General features: G+C 50.0%; 2 protein-coding genes across 4 annotated transcripts; one reads left to right on the forward strand and one right to left on the reverse strand.

Annotated features, from left to right (window-relative positions):
* Positions 1 to 695: 695 nt before the first annotated feature.
* BLCAP (bladder cancer associated protein) lies at positions 696 to 11073 on the reverse strand. Its single transcript, XM_011366592.2, has 2 exons — positions 10917 to 11073; positions 696 to 2628 (listed from the first exon to the last, which is right to left on the reverse strand). Exon 2 carries the CDS (start codon positions 2450 to 2452, stop codon positions 2189 to 2191), a length of 264 nt encoding a protein of 87 aa, XP_011364894.1. The 5' UTR covers positions 2453 to 2628; positions 10917 to 11073; the 3' UTR covers positions 696 to 2188.
* Positions 3679 to 6822, forward strand: NNAT (neuronatin). Of its 3 annotated transcripts, none has more exons than XM_023534443.1 (3): positions 3679 to 4586; positions 5505 to 5579; positions 5808 to 6034. In XM_023534443.1, the coding sequence occupies exons 1-3, from the start codon at positions 4307 to 4309 to the stop codon at positions 6032 to 6034; spliced, it is 582 nt and encodes a 193-aa protein (XP_023390211.1). In that variant the 5' UTR covers positions 3679 to 4306. The 3 variants fall into 3 exon arrangements, with proteins under 3 accessions (XP_023390211.1, XP_011364893.1, XP_011364892.2); XM_011366591.2 differs by having other exon boundaries at positions 3680 to 4586; positions 5505 to 5584; positions 5808 to 6822; XM_011366590.2 differs by lacking the exon at positions 5505 to 5579 and having other exon boundaries at positions 3749 to 4582; positions 5808 to 6822.
* Positions 11074 to 13754: the final 2681 nt, after the last annotated feature.

The raw sequence follows: 13754 nt of genomic DNA on the forward strand, positions 1-13754 counted from the left end.
AAACGGGTGAACTTTTATGAAATTGCCAAAGCCCTTTCACAACTGTTATCTCAATAAACCCTCACAATAGCTCTGTGCCTTGGACAGGTAGTACTCCTGTTACATTTTCTAGAAAGAGGAGAGACTGAGAGGTAGACACCCAGCACAGGGCCCTGATAAGCTACCCTGCTTTGTCTCAAAGGTCACAGCCATGGGAGCACGTGCACATCGACGACAATGAACTGCATCGCTGCCACGCTTCCAGCCACTGCCTTAGGCCCCCAGGTTGGATGGCTAGCCTTATTTATTTTTCCACTTGAAATGCCATAAGGGGTTTCACTTTATTTTTACTTCAAAAGCAGCACCATAAAAATCCTTGATGATTAGAGCTCCAGCTGTCTTAAGTTGTTTGTCAAGGGATCGGTTACTCAAATCTCCTATGGAGGGAAACAGTTTTAGGCGAGAAGCCATGGGAGCTGAGAAACGCAAATGTCTCATCTCTAAAAACTTTCAGACTCCCTCCTGTTCAGTGCCTGGCCTGTCCTGTTCCCCCTTCCCAAACCCCACCATCTGCTCTCCAGAGAGCAGATCAAATTTTTGGGCTAAGGTACTCTGGCGCCAAAGACTCAGCCCCTCCATGCTACCTCCTGCCCCACACCAACTTAGAAATCCAACACCATGACCCAAATGGACTGTAGCCACATAAAACCACAAAGTAAAGTTTATAAAGCTTTATTAAACATTTCAAACAGCTGTGCAATGAACACACCAGAAACAAAAGCTCCAGAATAGCAGTCCAAATGTTCCACAAGTGTGGCCTCGCGGTCCCATTTCCTAGGTGGACTGCCTCCAGTTCTGTCCTTTGCCTGGCCCACCTCCCTCCCTGTTCAGGCAAGAGAAAGATGGATGGTTTAGACTGGAAGGACAACCATGCTGATCCCCAGTGGGCAGGGGCCAGGAGAGTCTCGTGTGCCAACACTTGTTATTGAAGCGCAGATAAAGAAAAAAGCAAGTGACAGTCACAAAGTCTTCCTGTGTATTCTTCATAATGTACAGTCTATATATGCAGGACTGAAGGAGCTCCTGGCATGAGGACGATGGCTACTGCTCCCCTTTGTCTTGTCTGAACCACCTCGAAGTCCAGTGTGCTGGTCACTCTGCAATCCCCATGCTAAATAAAAACTGTAGCGGCACCTACTATAGTTAGCTATTGCTAAACCTCAAAATCGGAACACGTTCGATAAAGCTTCTTTAAAAGGAATATACACATGTATTTGTATACGTTACACACACACGTACAGCACACCAAAAAATATCTAAACACCTATCAAGGGGATCGTGGCTGTTATGGACCACGCAAGTACTCTCCCATTCACTCGGCTGGGGACTGCTAGATCTATGTGAACACGCCACACCTCAATCCTGCAGAGCATGCACAGGAGACACAATGAGTCCCCCCTCCTCGGGACAGCTGAGGAAAGCAGGAGGAAGGGCAAAGGAGGTGAGGCTGAGCATGAGCCCAACCACCGAGGTGAAAGAGCAAGATGTATCCATTATTTCTTTCTTTCTTAAAAATCAAGTGGAAAAAATACTGGAGATCTGTGAACAACAAACACTCAAGACATGTTTCTGTTTAGCCTGCTGACCAGGGAAAGGAGGATGAAAAAGCGAGGCTCTTGGGCGTCAGCAATCTCTTTAAATTAGAGATAAGTGCAAAAATGAGCCCTGTCTTGGACAGGTGCTCCTTCAAAAAGGAAAGGGGTAGAAGAGAACTAAAGGGAAACCCGGAGAGGGACTGAGGAGTTGGGAACATTCTGGAAAGGGAGGAGACCCTGACGAGAAGGGGTAACGAAGGTGACAATGAGATTGGCATTTTATCTGCCCAGGTCATGCTGGGGTGGTGGACCAGGATGGGTGCAGATTCCTCATAGGAATGAGGTGAGGGGGGTGGCCATCCTGCCAGCTGAAACCAAGATGGGGACAGAACACACACAACCACAAGACCACCCACGACTATAGGACTCTACAATAAAAGCACTGGTCAGTGCTATTATTCACATTATAAGGATAAAACATCACAGGCCAAAAAGGCGCCGTCAGGAATGTGGCACCCGCCAACTGCGGGATTTGAAACTCCAATGCTTTATGACCTATGTCAATGCCTCCCCTCCCGTCTTCTGCTTCCTTGGAAAGCTAACTGGGCAGGCTGTTAGGTGCCCACAACGCTGGGGTCGTGTGCCGATTCTGGAAGTGGAGAATCAGAGCAGTGGTACAGGAAACAGTTTCCCCAGCAGCTATAGCAGATGAGGAACAGGGCTGCCAGGAAAACCAAGGCACAAATTGTGCAAGGCTTCCGCTCCAGGAGGAAGCTGAGCAAGTAGAAGCCCATGAACATGGAGTGGCTGAACCACAGGGCGGGGTTGAGGGGCTTGGGGATGAGGAGGACGGGCAGCAGCCACTGGAGGCAATACATGATCTCTGCCGGGCAGGGCCTTCGCCAAGGCCGCCGGGCACCGCTGCAGGAACCGACCTAATGGGAGCCAGTGGGCGTGGGCGGCTGCCCTCTGCTTTCTTCAACCCTCACTCTGCAGGAGCTGAGCCGCTGTGCTCTCTGGCTGTCAGCCCGGGATCACCAAGGCAGCAGGGATCCTGAAGAGAAAAGTCAACACAACAAACAGACAAAAAACAGACAGACAAACAAACAAACAAACAAAAAACAAAAAAAAAAAAAACAGGAACAGAATGTATACTTATTTGGGAAAATGGATCATGGTTAACAACAGCAAATGTGAATGCCCTTTCCTCCCTGCCCACCCATGGAAGTCTACTCCTCTCCAAGTCACCATTTCAAGAAGCCTCCTGGGATATCTCCCCTGGGCTTCTTCGGGGCTCCGCTAGAGGGCTCTTCCAGCAGGTCCCGCACAGTGGACTGGCTTTGCCTGGGCCCTGCCCAGTAGAGATCATGTATCGCCTCCTGGGGCTGCGGCCCGTCCTCAACGGGTCCAGACCTCACAATACCGCCCTGTGGTTGCCACCGGATGGCTATGGGCTCCATGCTGTGCCCCCACAGGGTTCTGTCACACAGCAGGTGCTCAGTGGAGAGCACAGCAGTTAGCAGTTTAGCGGCTGCACACTGCCAGCCAAAGATCGTAAGCAATGGATCTTCGCAAGCTCTAGGAAGCTGCAGCAGCGGCAACACCACCAAATATTTTGTTTTAAAATGGCAGCCTGGGATGAGCTTGCCTTTTTCAAATAGCCTGGCATTATTTTGCCAAAACCAGCCAACTTCTTTGAAAGTCGATGCAGAAAAAAATCACCATGCTACCTCATCCAAATTGACCTCACTTGATGCTGGCACTGTATAGAAGCTGACCTCTGTGAGCTTATAATTACAATTAATTTTCTACCCACATAGGGGCAAATGCCATTTGGCCCCTGTGCCAGGCAGCTTGCTGGAGAGAGGTGCTCTCCAGCGGCCGGCTACCAGTGTGCTGGTGCTGTGCTCACAGACCGCGTTCAGGTCTTCCCGCTATGCCTGGAAACCGAGCTGTGGTAGCCACAACCCTCTGGTGGCGGTAGTAAAACCCGGCTCCAGCCACCCACCGCAACGGGTACAAAAAAATCTTGCGGGCTGAAGAAGACCTACCCAGGGCCTGGGGGTAGAAGAGAGAAGTTGAAATGACCTGTCCAGCAGCAAACTACCCCAGAGCTCGTTCCGACCACTTCTTGGGAGAGCTCGAGCTATCCCATCCGCGTATACAAAGGCGCCAAACCCTCCCGCATCCCTCCCACCGGGTAGATACCTGGTGACTATCACTTTCCCTAAAGTTCAGTACCTTCGCTAGGCTCCCCATAATCGCCATTGCCGTAGTCCTAGCAACGTTAAGAAGCGGGACTCGAGTGATCATGTAAAGGTTAGGGAGGCGCTCAGAGACTCTTGTGAAGCAGAGGACATGAGCTTACGACACATGTAATATCAGAAAAGGAGTGCTGAGCAGAGGACTGTGAATCCAGGGCTCCTGGAAGGGGCATCTTTTTTTTGCTGTGCGGGGCAGATGTTCCCTCTCTAAATTAGGTTTCCATCTGTGGCCAAGGTGGGTTGTGGTACGGCACTGGACACTGGGCTTGAAGAGAAAGGTCCCACACCAAGATGCGCGCATCCCCAACCCTTACCAGATGTGCCACACACGGTTGCAATTCCCCTTCACTTGCACTAAAATTCAAAAGCAGGCACGGTAGAATATTCTGGAAAGGGGATAAGATGAACCTCGGGAGGCGGGGGTCGGTGGAAAGCGCAGATGGATTATTTTTTTTCCTCTTCTGACGAATGAGGAGTGCCCCCGGCTACCCCTCCTTATGGACCCCCCCATGCGCGCATGCGCAGTTGGGTGGCGGGTGGCTACTTAAGGCGCGGCCGCGGCGGCTGCAGCAGTGCGCCCAACAGCGGACTCCGAGAGACCAGCGGCCCTCGGCAAACCTGCGGCCTTCGGCAGCACTCGCGCTCAACCATCCACCCAACGCACTCGGAACCATGGCGGCAGTGGCGGCAGCCTCGGCTGAACTGCTAATCATCGGCTGGTACATTTTCCGCGTGCTGCTGCAGGTAAGTGTGCCCAGGTTCTAGGTGGGAGAGGGGTCCCGATGCGAGCCCCCTGGACCGGCAAGCCCACGTCGCAATTGCCGTCTCCGCGATCCATCCTATCCTGATTGCCGCGATCCCTGTGCCCGAGTGCCGCGGCTGGCACCACGCGCCCCCACCCTGCGCCCTCCTCCTAGCGCAGACCCTTCTCGGTGTGCCCGCGCCCGGCCGGGAACAAAGAGTTGGGGCGCGGCGGGCGCCAGCCGCCGACGAACGCCGAGGCTCTTAGCGACCAACGTGGTAAGAGAAAACCGCTACACCCAGACTCGACCCCAGGAGGGAGGCGGGGCACTTCTGTTTTTGCGAAAAGAGACTTTACAGCTCACATAGCGAAAATTTTCCGCCTTGAAAAATTGCGCATTGCGGGGAAATTTTCTTAAAAAAAAAAAAAAAATAGCGCTTGCGGGGTCGGGACAAATAATAAGTTAGAAAAAAAGCCCTTCTCAAACAAACAAACAAACAAAAAATACCCCAATCCACAACCTATTAGAAGAAAAATAATTCGCGGGAAAAAATTAATTCAAGAAAATGCGCATTGCAGGAAAAATAAATCAGACAAAAGCACTTGGCAGAAAAAATGCATTAGATATAAAGCGCGCTGCAGAAAAAAATTAAACAAAGGAACTAAGAAAAAATGAATCAAATAAAAGAGCTTTGAGTAAGACAATTAAGAAGAAAAGGTTCTCTGCTGGAAAAACAGAAGAGAAAAAAAGCGCTTCCAAAAAAACCCCAATTCACTTTATTAAAAAAAAAAAAAAAGAGGCAAAGTGCTTTGTGTAAAAAGAAACCAAAGAAAATGCTTTGCCCATAAAATCATTTACTCTAAAAGCACCCTTTTGCAGGAAGAATTCCCTGCTAAAGTAATCCTTTGCCAAAGGGATCAAAGTGTTCCTGGAATGTTGCATTTACTGGGTAGGATTCGCTTTTCGAAATCCTCCAGGGACCCAGCGCATTGCAATTAGTGAGGTATACCTAAGTTATGAGTCCAGTCAGATTGCCACCATGCAGCCTTCAGCACATCTGGAAAAGCTCCAGCTGTCCTGACTCCTGGACAAGTTGCCTCCTTGCTGGCCTCTCCTAGTGGGACAGGTGGGCAGGGCAGAGGGTGGGGCAGGGGTGGGCACAGCAGTGCTGCAGCCAGGCTGTGGGTGCCCCCCTCTAAGGGTAGGTCCTGGGTCTCTCATTACAGGTGTTCAGGTACTCCCTGCAGAAGCTGGCGTACACCGTGTCGAGGACCGGGCGGCAGGTGTTGGGAGAGCGCCGGCGAGCCCCCAACTGAGGCCCCAGCCCCCAGCCCTGGGCGGCCGTGTCATCAGGTGCTCCTGTGCATCTCGCCCAGCACGGGAGCCAGTGCCGCGCAGGAATGGGGGGTCCCCTGTGCTCTCTCGCCAGAGGAGCACTTGCCAAGGTCAGTGAGGGGCTGGCAGGCCCCCGGAGAAGCAGCACCGACAATGACGATAATATCAGATCCTTTCCCAACCCCTTTGCACCCGTCCCACTGTGGGGTGGGGTAGAGGGAGGAGGGGGAGTGGGGGGAGCAGATCTCTGAGATTTGGGCATAGGCATTCTGATCTGGACCAAGTCGGGACAGCGACATCCAGCCCCACAGCCACGGCCATGCCAGCAGGCCCCACCACAGAGATCCAGACAACCACACCAGCCAGCAGAATGGACATTCCAACATCACCAGCCAGCAGCCCTGAATCTCCGAGCAGCAGACAAGGCACCAACTGCGTGCCCATGTGGCGGGACTGGAGGGAGTGGGAGAAGGAGGAGGGTTAAGAAATAGACTGGGGCCCTCTTACTGTCCCTTGCCTACGGCATGTGCATTCCAGCCTTGCGCCTTTGCTCCCTCGATTCCCCTTCCCCTTCACTGCCTCCCAAGCCCACCCCATCTGAAAGAAATGTGTCACTCAATTCGGACCTATTTAACCAGTAAACAGATCCCATCTTTACTAAAATACCTTCTCCGAGCCCCCAGCCCCTCACTGATCTTGCTTTTCCTTGGTCTCACGCAATTGTGGTAAATATTGTGGTAATCGCTAATTGTATTAATTGTGTAAGTGTGCATTAGTTGTGTTTCCCCAGCTAGATTGTAAGCTCCTGGAGGACAGGGACCACCTCTACAAAAAATAAAAACAGTACCTCCTCCATCTCGCAGTGTCTCAGGATCCTGCAGGGTGGTGGAGGCGCACCAAAAAGTTGTTTCTTGTAACTAATTTTGCGGCTTCGACACATATTTCTAAGACCGGGCTGATGTGCCCATTGAGGAGTGGGCACACTACTTGGGAGGGAAAGGGAGGGAAGGAGGAGGAGGCAACAAAATGGAAATAAACTGTGACTTTCACATACCTGGTTCCATCTCAACACTGTCCTGAGATAAAGAACCACATCCTCTTCCCCAAAGAAAAGGTCTTCACTTGTGGTGCCAGAATAAGGGACCACATTCCCCTCCTGAGGGGTGGGTGCCTTCACTTGTCCTGGGATAAGGGGGTCTTGGCAGGTAATCAATGAGAAATAAGGGAGGAGGGGAACGATGGGAGTAGCCCTCAAAATGGGGTACTAGGCACCAAGAGGGTGGGGCTGGTTATCAAGACTTCAGAACACACAGCCTTTTCTCCATCCAGGAGCCCCAAGGAATTGAGCTCTGGGCAGGGCAGGCACTGCCCTGAACAATGATTATGGAATAAGCATGAGCTGTGGTGCCTCCCCCACCCAGCTCATCCCTCCAGGCCCCTATAACTTCTACCAGGACCACTACGAGGGCATTGTGCCTGGCCTTGCTATTCTCCAGGGGCTCCTCCACTACCCCTAGGAACCACTGCCAACTCACTCTCCCCATTACTGGGTTCTCTGCTTCTCCCAGCATTAGACTCCATACTGTGGGTGCTTACCAGATCCCTGGCCCTGGGCTCTCCCCTGCCTTCATGTCAGGGTGGGTGGGTGAACTGGCTGCTCAAGTCCAGACTTCTCTCTTCCCTCTCCCACTCCTCAATGAGTCAGGGTTCCTTTTACATAGGGTCAGCTGACTACCTCACCAAATGGCCCTGGCACCTGTTTGGCCTTGTCTGTGGCTTTTCGTGTCCCTGTCACTATACACCTGTTTCTGAGTCAACACTGAGGGAGTTGGAGGGCCATAAATCTCTTTCTGCCACTTCCTCAAATCCCTTAGTCACAGTTGTCACCGACAATTCTGGAGCACAAAGCATGTCGCCCCCTTGAGCCTAATGTTTCCCTTCCCTAAGCAAGCCTCTTGCATTTCACAACCTAACCACCAGCACCTCTAGAGGCACCTTTAACTTCAGTTAAGCGTCAGAGAATTATGGGAGTGGAGGATGCTGACCTCAGTCCTGGTATTGGCTTTGCCATCAATTAGCCCAGGGAACCTGGACAGGTCACTTCTTACCCCTCACCTTCAGTTCCCCTCTGTAAAAGGGCTGCTAAGATCCCAGTGAACCCTAACATACTAGAAACATTCTATCGAAGTGGCAATCAGGACTCAAGGCCAGTGGGGATGTGTAAACCATCTTTTTTAGGTTGGGCAGCTCCAGCTTCCATCATAGCCTGAAGGTGAGGCAGGTGTCCTCTGGTCCTAGGGTGACTTATCAGCAGGCAATGCCCATATCTCCCTTCTGAAGCCTATCTCTTGGCAGGCCTCAAGTCTGGGAGTTTCTGTGGTTTTCCACACTAAATCTCCAGATCCATGAACATATTTCAACATGGGTTCTCAGTGAAGGCTGTCCCTCCCCTCAGAGCCTTCGGGGGTGTGCCCACAGCCCTACTGCCCCAGATGCTCTAACCTCAGCCCAGTTATAAGGTAGCTGGGTTCAGGGAGACAGGATGCAGCAGAATAGAAGGGTCTGGTTGCTCTGGACACAGCAGGCCCCTTTAGCCTCCTGTGCCCTCTTTAAAAGGCAGAAGGCTGCTGGAAGCCCCAGGGCTTTCCAGATGATCTTGGCAAAGCCCACCTGTGGGGCTTCCTTCATCCATCCATCCACCCATCAGCAGGACTCAGAGCATGGCATGGTGAGATGACAGACTTCTAGGCAAGGGCTACCCCGGTGGCCTGCACTCATAGTTGGGCCTGAGTGAGCAACGTCCACTTCCCCGATCCCTGAACCCTCATGTTTTGGCAGCAAACACAAACCAGAGAAGGCAGAAGGAATGCATTCTCTTTCTATTCTCGTGTAATGTTTAGAAGTCTGGTCCAAACACATCTTGTTTATAATTTTTCCAGAAACAATAACATTAAAACATTTTATTCTAATGGGGGCAATGGGAATTGAAAATGACTAGTTTTATTGCAAAGTCCTTAGTCCACAGGACTAAATGTCCACAGGACTAAATGTCCACAGGTCTCCCCTTTCCCTAAAGTGTCTCTACCACTCCCACAAGATTTTGTGCCCACAGGGCCAAGGATGGGACTGTAGCAACAGGCAAGACTGCCCTAAGAAGGAAGTTAGTTTCTTAGCTTAATCGGTTGAAGTTAAGCCCCATGGGAGTTCAAGTACCATGACTTTTAGAGGTGTGGGGTGTTGTGTGACACTGTTAACTCAATCTGTGTTGTATTTGGATTATGATTGAAGGAAGGGCAGGGAGGACAAGTTTCTTGAGTTTCAGCTGCAGGACAGCAAGTTTATTACACATGGGTTGGGTAAGGGTGAAAGTTTACTGTGAGCCTTTTGCTAAACATCTATTTTCAAACTTGTATCTACTCAGGAGCCAGCACCCTACTACAGTGAGAGTCTGAATTTGCAGTTGTTCTACCCCTAGAGGTTTAAATGTGCACAAGTGTGCACGCGTGCGTACACACGCGCACACACGCGCGCGCGCACACACACACACACAAAACATTGGTCTAAGAATAGTCTCTTCTCCCCTAGTGACCTCTTAACTTCCTCTATATGCCCCAGAGACCTACCACCATCTTCATTGGGAAGAATCCTGTTCACCCTCCCCTTGTACCCTTCTCCCTTCCACAGGCCCCATACCATAGTAGGATCCAGATTCCTTAGCATTCCCAGAACAGGAAGTTAGGGGGGCAGGCAACACATGGTCCTAGGTATATCACACAGTGACAGGTTTGAATGGAATGCATGTGTTTCAAATATGAGAGAACAACAACAAAGAGATGGTCAAACCCAGATTTCAAATTCCTCTTTGAAACAACACATTACAGATAAAGGGTTAAACTGTTTTTGGCAGCAATTCTAACAAGAACAACTTCAGATATGGAATTGATCTGGTCACTGGAAACCGAACAGAGCTCTGAATCTTTTAACAGATTTGCTTGACATTAATTAGTCTCGAATTTAAAATAAACAAGATCTAACACTTGGCATCAGCACTTAAGCTGGAACTTTTTTTTTTTTTTTTTTTGTCCTGGCTTTGGTGTTGCCGTCCTGAAGGCTGAGGGGATGGTTGGACCATGTCAGGCAGGGCAAAGAGAAGCTGTCCCCAACACATCAGTTCCCTGAAAGGGATAAAACACGATCCAAACCTATAAACAAGAAAGACCATTTCTTTTCTAGAACAGACCCGTCTGTTCCAACATTTAAGCGTTGAAAAGAAACACGGAGGCCTGGAAGGAAATTAAAGATGGTTTGGAAGGGGGAAGGAAAAAGCAACTGTCCCCCATCCCCCATTCTTCTTTCCAGGCCATTAGTGTGCTAGCCATTCCGCTCCTTCAGTTGCCCTTGAAGGCCACTCCCCATATATGTTGAAGAAAAGAGAACGGGTGTCCTGGTTAAATGTAAAGTTAGAGGGAGTAAGAAGCACCCGAGACTCAAAGCAGAGAGCCGACCTATCATCCCAGCCACCGAAGCGGGGGCCCAAGGCAGGAGACCCTTTTCTCTCCTCTCCCCCACGCTCTTTCTGCTGTAAAAATAAGGCTGAAGTGGCGGAGACAAGAGTGACAGGCCTCTCAGAAACTGGGTCCCCTGCCATAGGGCCTAGTGCTGAAGAGGGAATAGTCGCGCCCTCCCAGCCCCGCGCTCCCAAGCTCTGCCTGCCCAATGCCCGGAGCAGACAGGCGCGTGCTGACCTTGGAGGCCAGAACGAGAACCCGAGTCCCGTGACCCGCCCTGGGGCCGGGAAGGGAGCCTCAAGGCCCAGGCAGGGGTCAAACAGGGCAGTCACGTGACACTGAACATAGGTGGACCCGAACCCTAGGGCGTGAGGAAGGAAATCCCCAGAGAGGGGCCGAGAGACGCCTAAGGTGACCCCAAAGGGACAACATGGCGGCGAGGACTCATTGAGGACCTCTCATCCCGCCCCCAAGAGGCCGACACCACGGTACCTGCTAGCTCTGCCATGGCGCCGAAGCCACTGTCGCTTTCGCTGTCGCAGCCTGCTTCCACCACAGCTCGCCACGGACGCCGCAGGAAACAGAGGAGACGCCCCCTTCGTCTTCTAGTCCTACCGGCCGAGGACCCCTTCTGGGATTGAGCTGTCTACTTGAGACGCCTGATTATATGACCCAAATTCGGGGCTCCCTCGACCAATATCCCCTAAATGTCCGCCCCAGATGACCCTTTGAAAACTTTCTGCGTACGTGTGCGGAACTCTGGGGGCTCTGAAGTCTTCAAGACCGAAGAATTTTTAATCAGGCGAAGCCTGGACATTCCCCGAATCTCGGGCTCATGGTCCCCTCATGCATATGCAGCAGACTGTGATCTTTACTCTTTCTGAGCTGAGGGGGCGCGTCTTAGTCTTTGTAGGTGAGCTACTGTTGCCTATGGTCCACGTGCATGACCTGTGTACTCCGAAAAAACCTCGTAGCTCAAAGTCCGCTCCCTTTCTGGCGCTTTCACCAAGGGGCCAAAGCTCAGGAGCGGGAAAATCCGGGCTCAGGATTTAGGACCAGACTTGGGCTCAGGACTTTACTTCAACCCTTGCCCTATACCTTGGGCAAGCCACTTGCCTACCCCGACGTTCAGCTTCCCCAGGTCTGAAGAAATGCCTGTCTCACAGGGTTGTTACGGCGATTGAGTCAGTGTATTCTTTTATTAGCTAATTAAGAACATTCCTTGAGCGCTTACTATGTTAAGTGCAGTGCTAAAAGCAAGAGGGTAGAATGGAAGGTGACATAGGCACTGTTCTAACCTCAAGGCTCTGCCAGTCTGGTGAGAATGTTGGGGGAGGGGAGAGGAAAGATAGTCATCAAATAGTCATTATAAATCATTTTAATTGAATCAATATATCGTTACGCATCATGGGAAGTGCTGTGGGAGAAAGTAAAGAATGTTATAAAAAATTAAGGGAGTCCTAATGTAGGGTGAGAGGTGAGGGTGTACCCTCCTTGGGAAGCTGGGATTTAGGCCGAGAGAACGTGGACAAGTAGGAGTTGAACAAGACAAGAGTGATAGGGGAAATGTCCTAGGCAGAAAAAATCACTTGTCCCAGATGTGGAGGTGAGAAGGAACAGGATGAGAGTGAGAGGTAAGTAGTGCAGGTAGAGGTCCCTAATGAATTTGGAATTTATCTTGAGAGTAATGAGTTGCTGTTTTCATCAGGGGAATAATACCAAATTCGAGTTTCTGAAAGGCCGTCTGGGCTGCATGGCTTGGAAAGCCCTTGCGAGTGAGTGTGTGGAAACCAGTTAGAAGGCTATTGCAGCTATCCAATTGCAAAGTAATGGTGACTCAGAGGGTAGTGGCTTGGGGAGGTAGAGAAGTAAAGGATGTAAGGTTGGGTGTGGGTGAGTGTTGAGGCATCAGCAATAATACCTGGCTTTTTGCCTTCAGTATGAAGGAGTGAAAGAGCCCTTGACTAAGGTGGTGAAGCCTGAAGGAGGATCGGATTGGGGGGAAAGATCAATAGTTTGGCTTTGAGAGGTAAATTTGAAATGCCTGGGCAGCACCTAGGTGGAGAAGGTAAATAGGCAGTTTTATATGTGATGAGCTCAGAAGAGAGGTCAGGTCTGGAGATACATAGGTGGGTAACATCTGCTCATAGGTGATACGTCATGGCACTGGATGAGATCCCAAGGGAGGGAAGGTCGATAAAATAGTAAGCAGATTAGGAGGAGCCAAGAATGGAGGCTGAGAAGCAGTGATCAGTGGGGTAAGAGGAGGGCCAGGTGAGCATGGGATCCCAGGGAGAAGGCTTCAAGAAGGAGAGAGAGCTCAGTAGGGCTGACTACTGTGGGGACAGAAATGGCACCATTGAGTTTGGTTACAAGGAGGGCTTATGGACTATATCTTTTATGTTGCAAGTTCAACACCCCCCCCCAAAAAAAAACTCTCAATGAATTGGCTTAAAAAATAAGTAGACTGCCTCTCAATGGCGGGTTAATTGAGTAGCTTGGCAAAGTCATCAAGGACATTTCATCTCAGGTTATTCTTTCTGTGTTCTGCTGTCCTCATGTTGGTTTCATGCTCATGGTCATAAGGTGGCTATGCCAGTTCCTGGGATCACATCCACATCAAGAAGATGTCATTTGTTATCTAACTGAGGCTCACATAAACTGGATGTAACCTCTTACTATCTTGGGGCTTATGGATCAATGCACCCATGCCAGGAACACCCAATATTCAATTCTGGAGGAAAAGAGAAGTCTCATAGTGGAAACTCTTATTTAGAAAAAGAGAAGAGGCTAAGTGTTGGCAAGGATGAGGAACAACTGAAATTCTTGCACACTGCTGATGAGAAAGGAAACTGGTACAATCATTTCAGAAAATCAGCAGTTTCTACTAAACCTAAACATACAACTATGCTATGACCTAGAATTTTCACTCCTAGATTCATCCTGAGATAAATGAGTGCCTATGTCTACAAAAGGACTTGCACAATAATTCCATAGATTTATTCATAGCTCAAAAGTAATAGCCCAATGTCTATCAAAACAAGAGTTAATAAACAATTTATGGCATGTTCATCCAATGGAATACTATGTTTTACAAATAAAAGTATAAAGTACTGACACACATGTCACCATGGATTAATATCACATACAGTATGTGGACTAAAACAATCTAGACACAAACACAGTACATATTGTAAGTTCCCATTCATAAAAAGTTCAAGGCCAGGCAAAACTGATCTATTGTGATAGAAATCAGAATGGCAGTTACCTGGGTCGGAGGGGGAGTAGAGATGGGAAAGGAGCAAGAGAGACTTTTCTAGGTTCTGGAAA

The sequence above is a fragment of the Pteropus vampyrus genome, unplaced genomic scaffold (genome assembly GCF_000151845.1).
Source record: "Pteropus vampyrus isolate Shadow unplaced genomic scaffold, Pvam_2.0 Scaffold125, whole genome shotgun sequence".
In the NCBI taxonomy this organism is placed as follows: Eukaryota; Metazoa; Chordata; class Mammalia; order Chiroptera; family Pteropodidae; genus Pteropus; species Pteropus vampyrus.

Bases quoted from the DNA above. Each gene is read 5' to 3' on its own strand.
- NNAT (XM_023534443.1), top strand. From the start codon at position 4,307: ATGAGGAGTGCCCCCGGCTACCCCTCCTTATGGACCCCCCCATGCGCG. The intron at 4,587-5,504 runs GTGTGCCCAGGT...AAGGGATCAAAG, and splicing joins CCGCGTGCTGCTGCAGGTAA to TGTTCCTGGAATGTTGCATT. The intron at 5,580-5,807 runs GTGAGGTATACC...CTCTCATTACAG, and splicing joins GACCCAGCGCATTGCAATTA to GTGTTCAGGTACTCCCTGCA.
- BLCAP (XM_011366592.2), bottom strand. From the start codon at position 2,452: ATGTATTGCCTCCAGTGGCTGCTGCCCGTCCTCCTCATCCCCAAGCCC.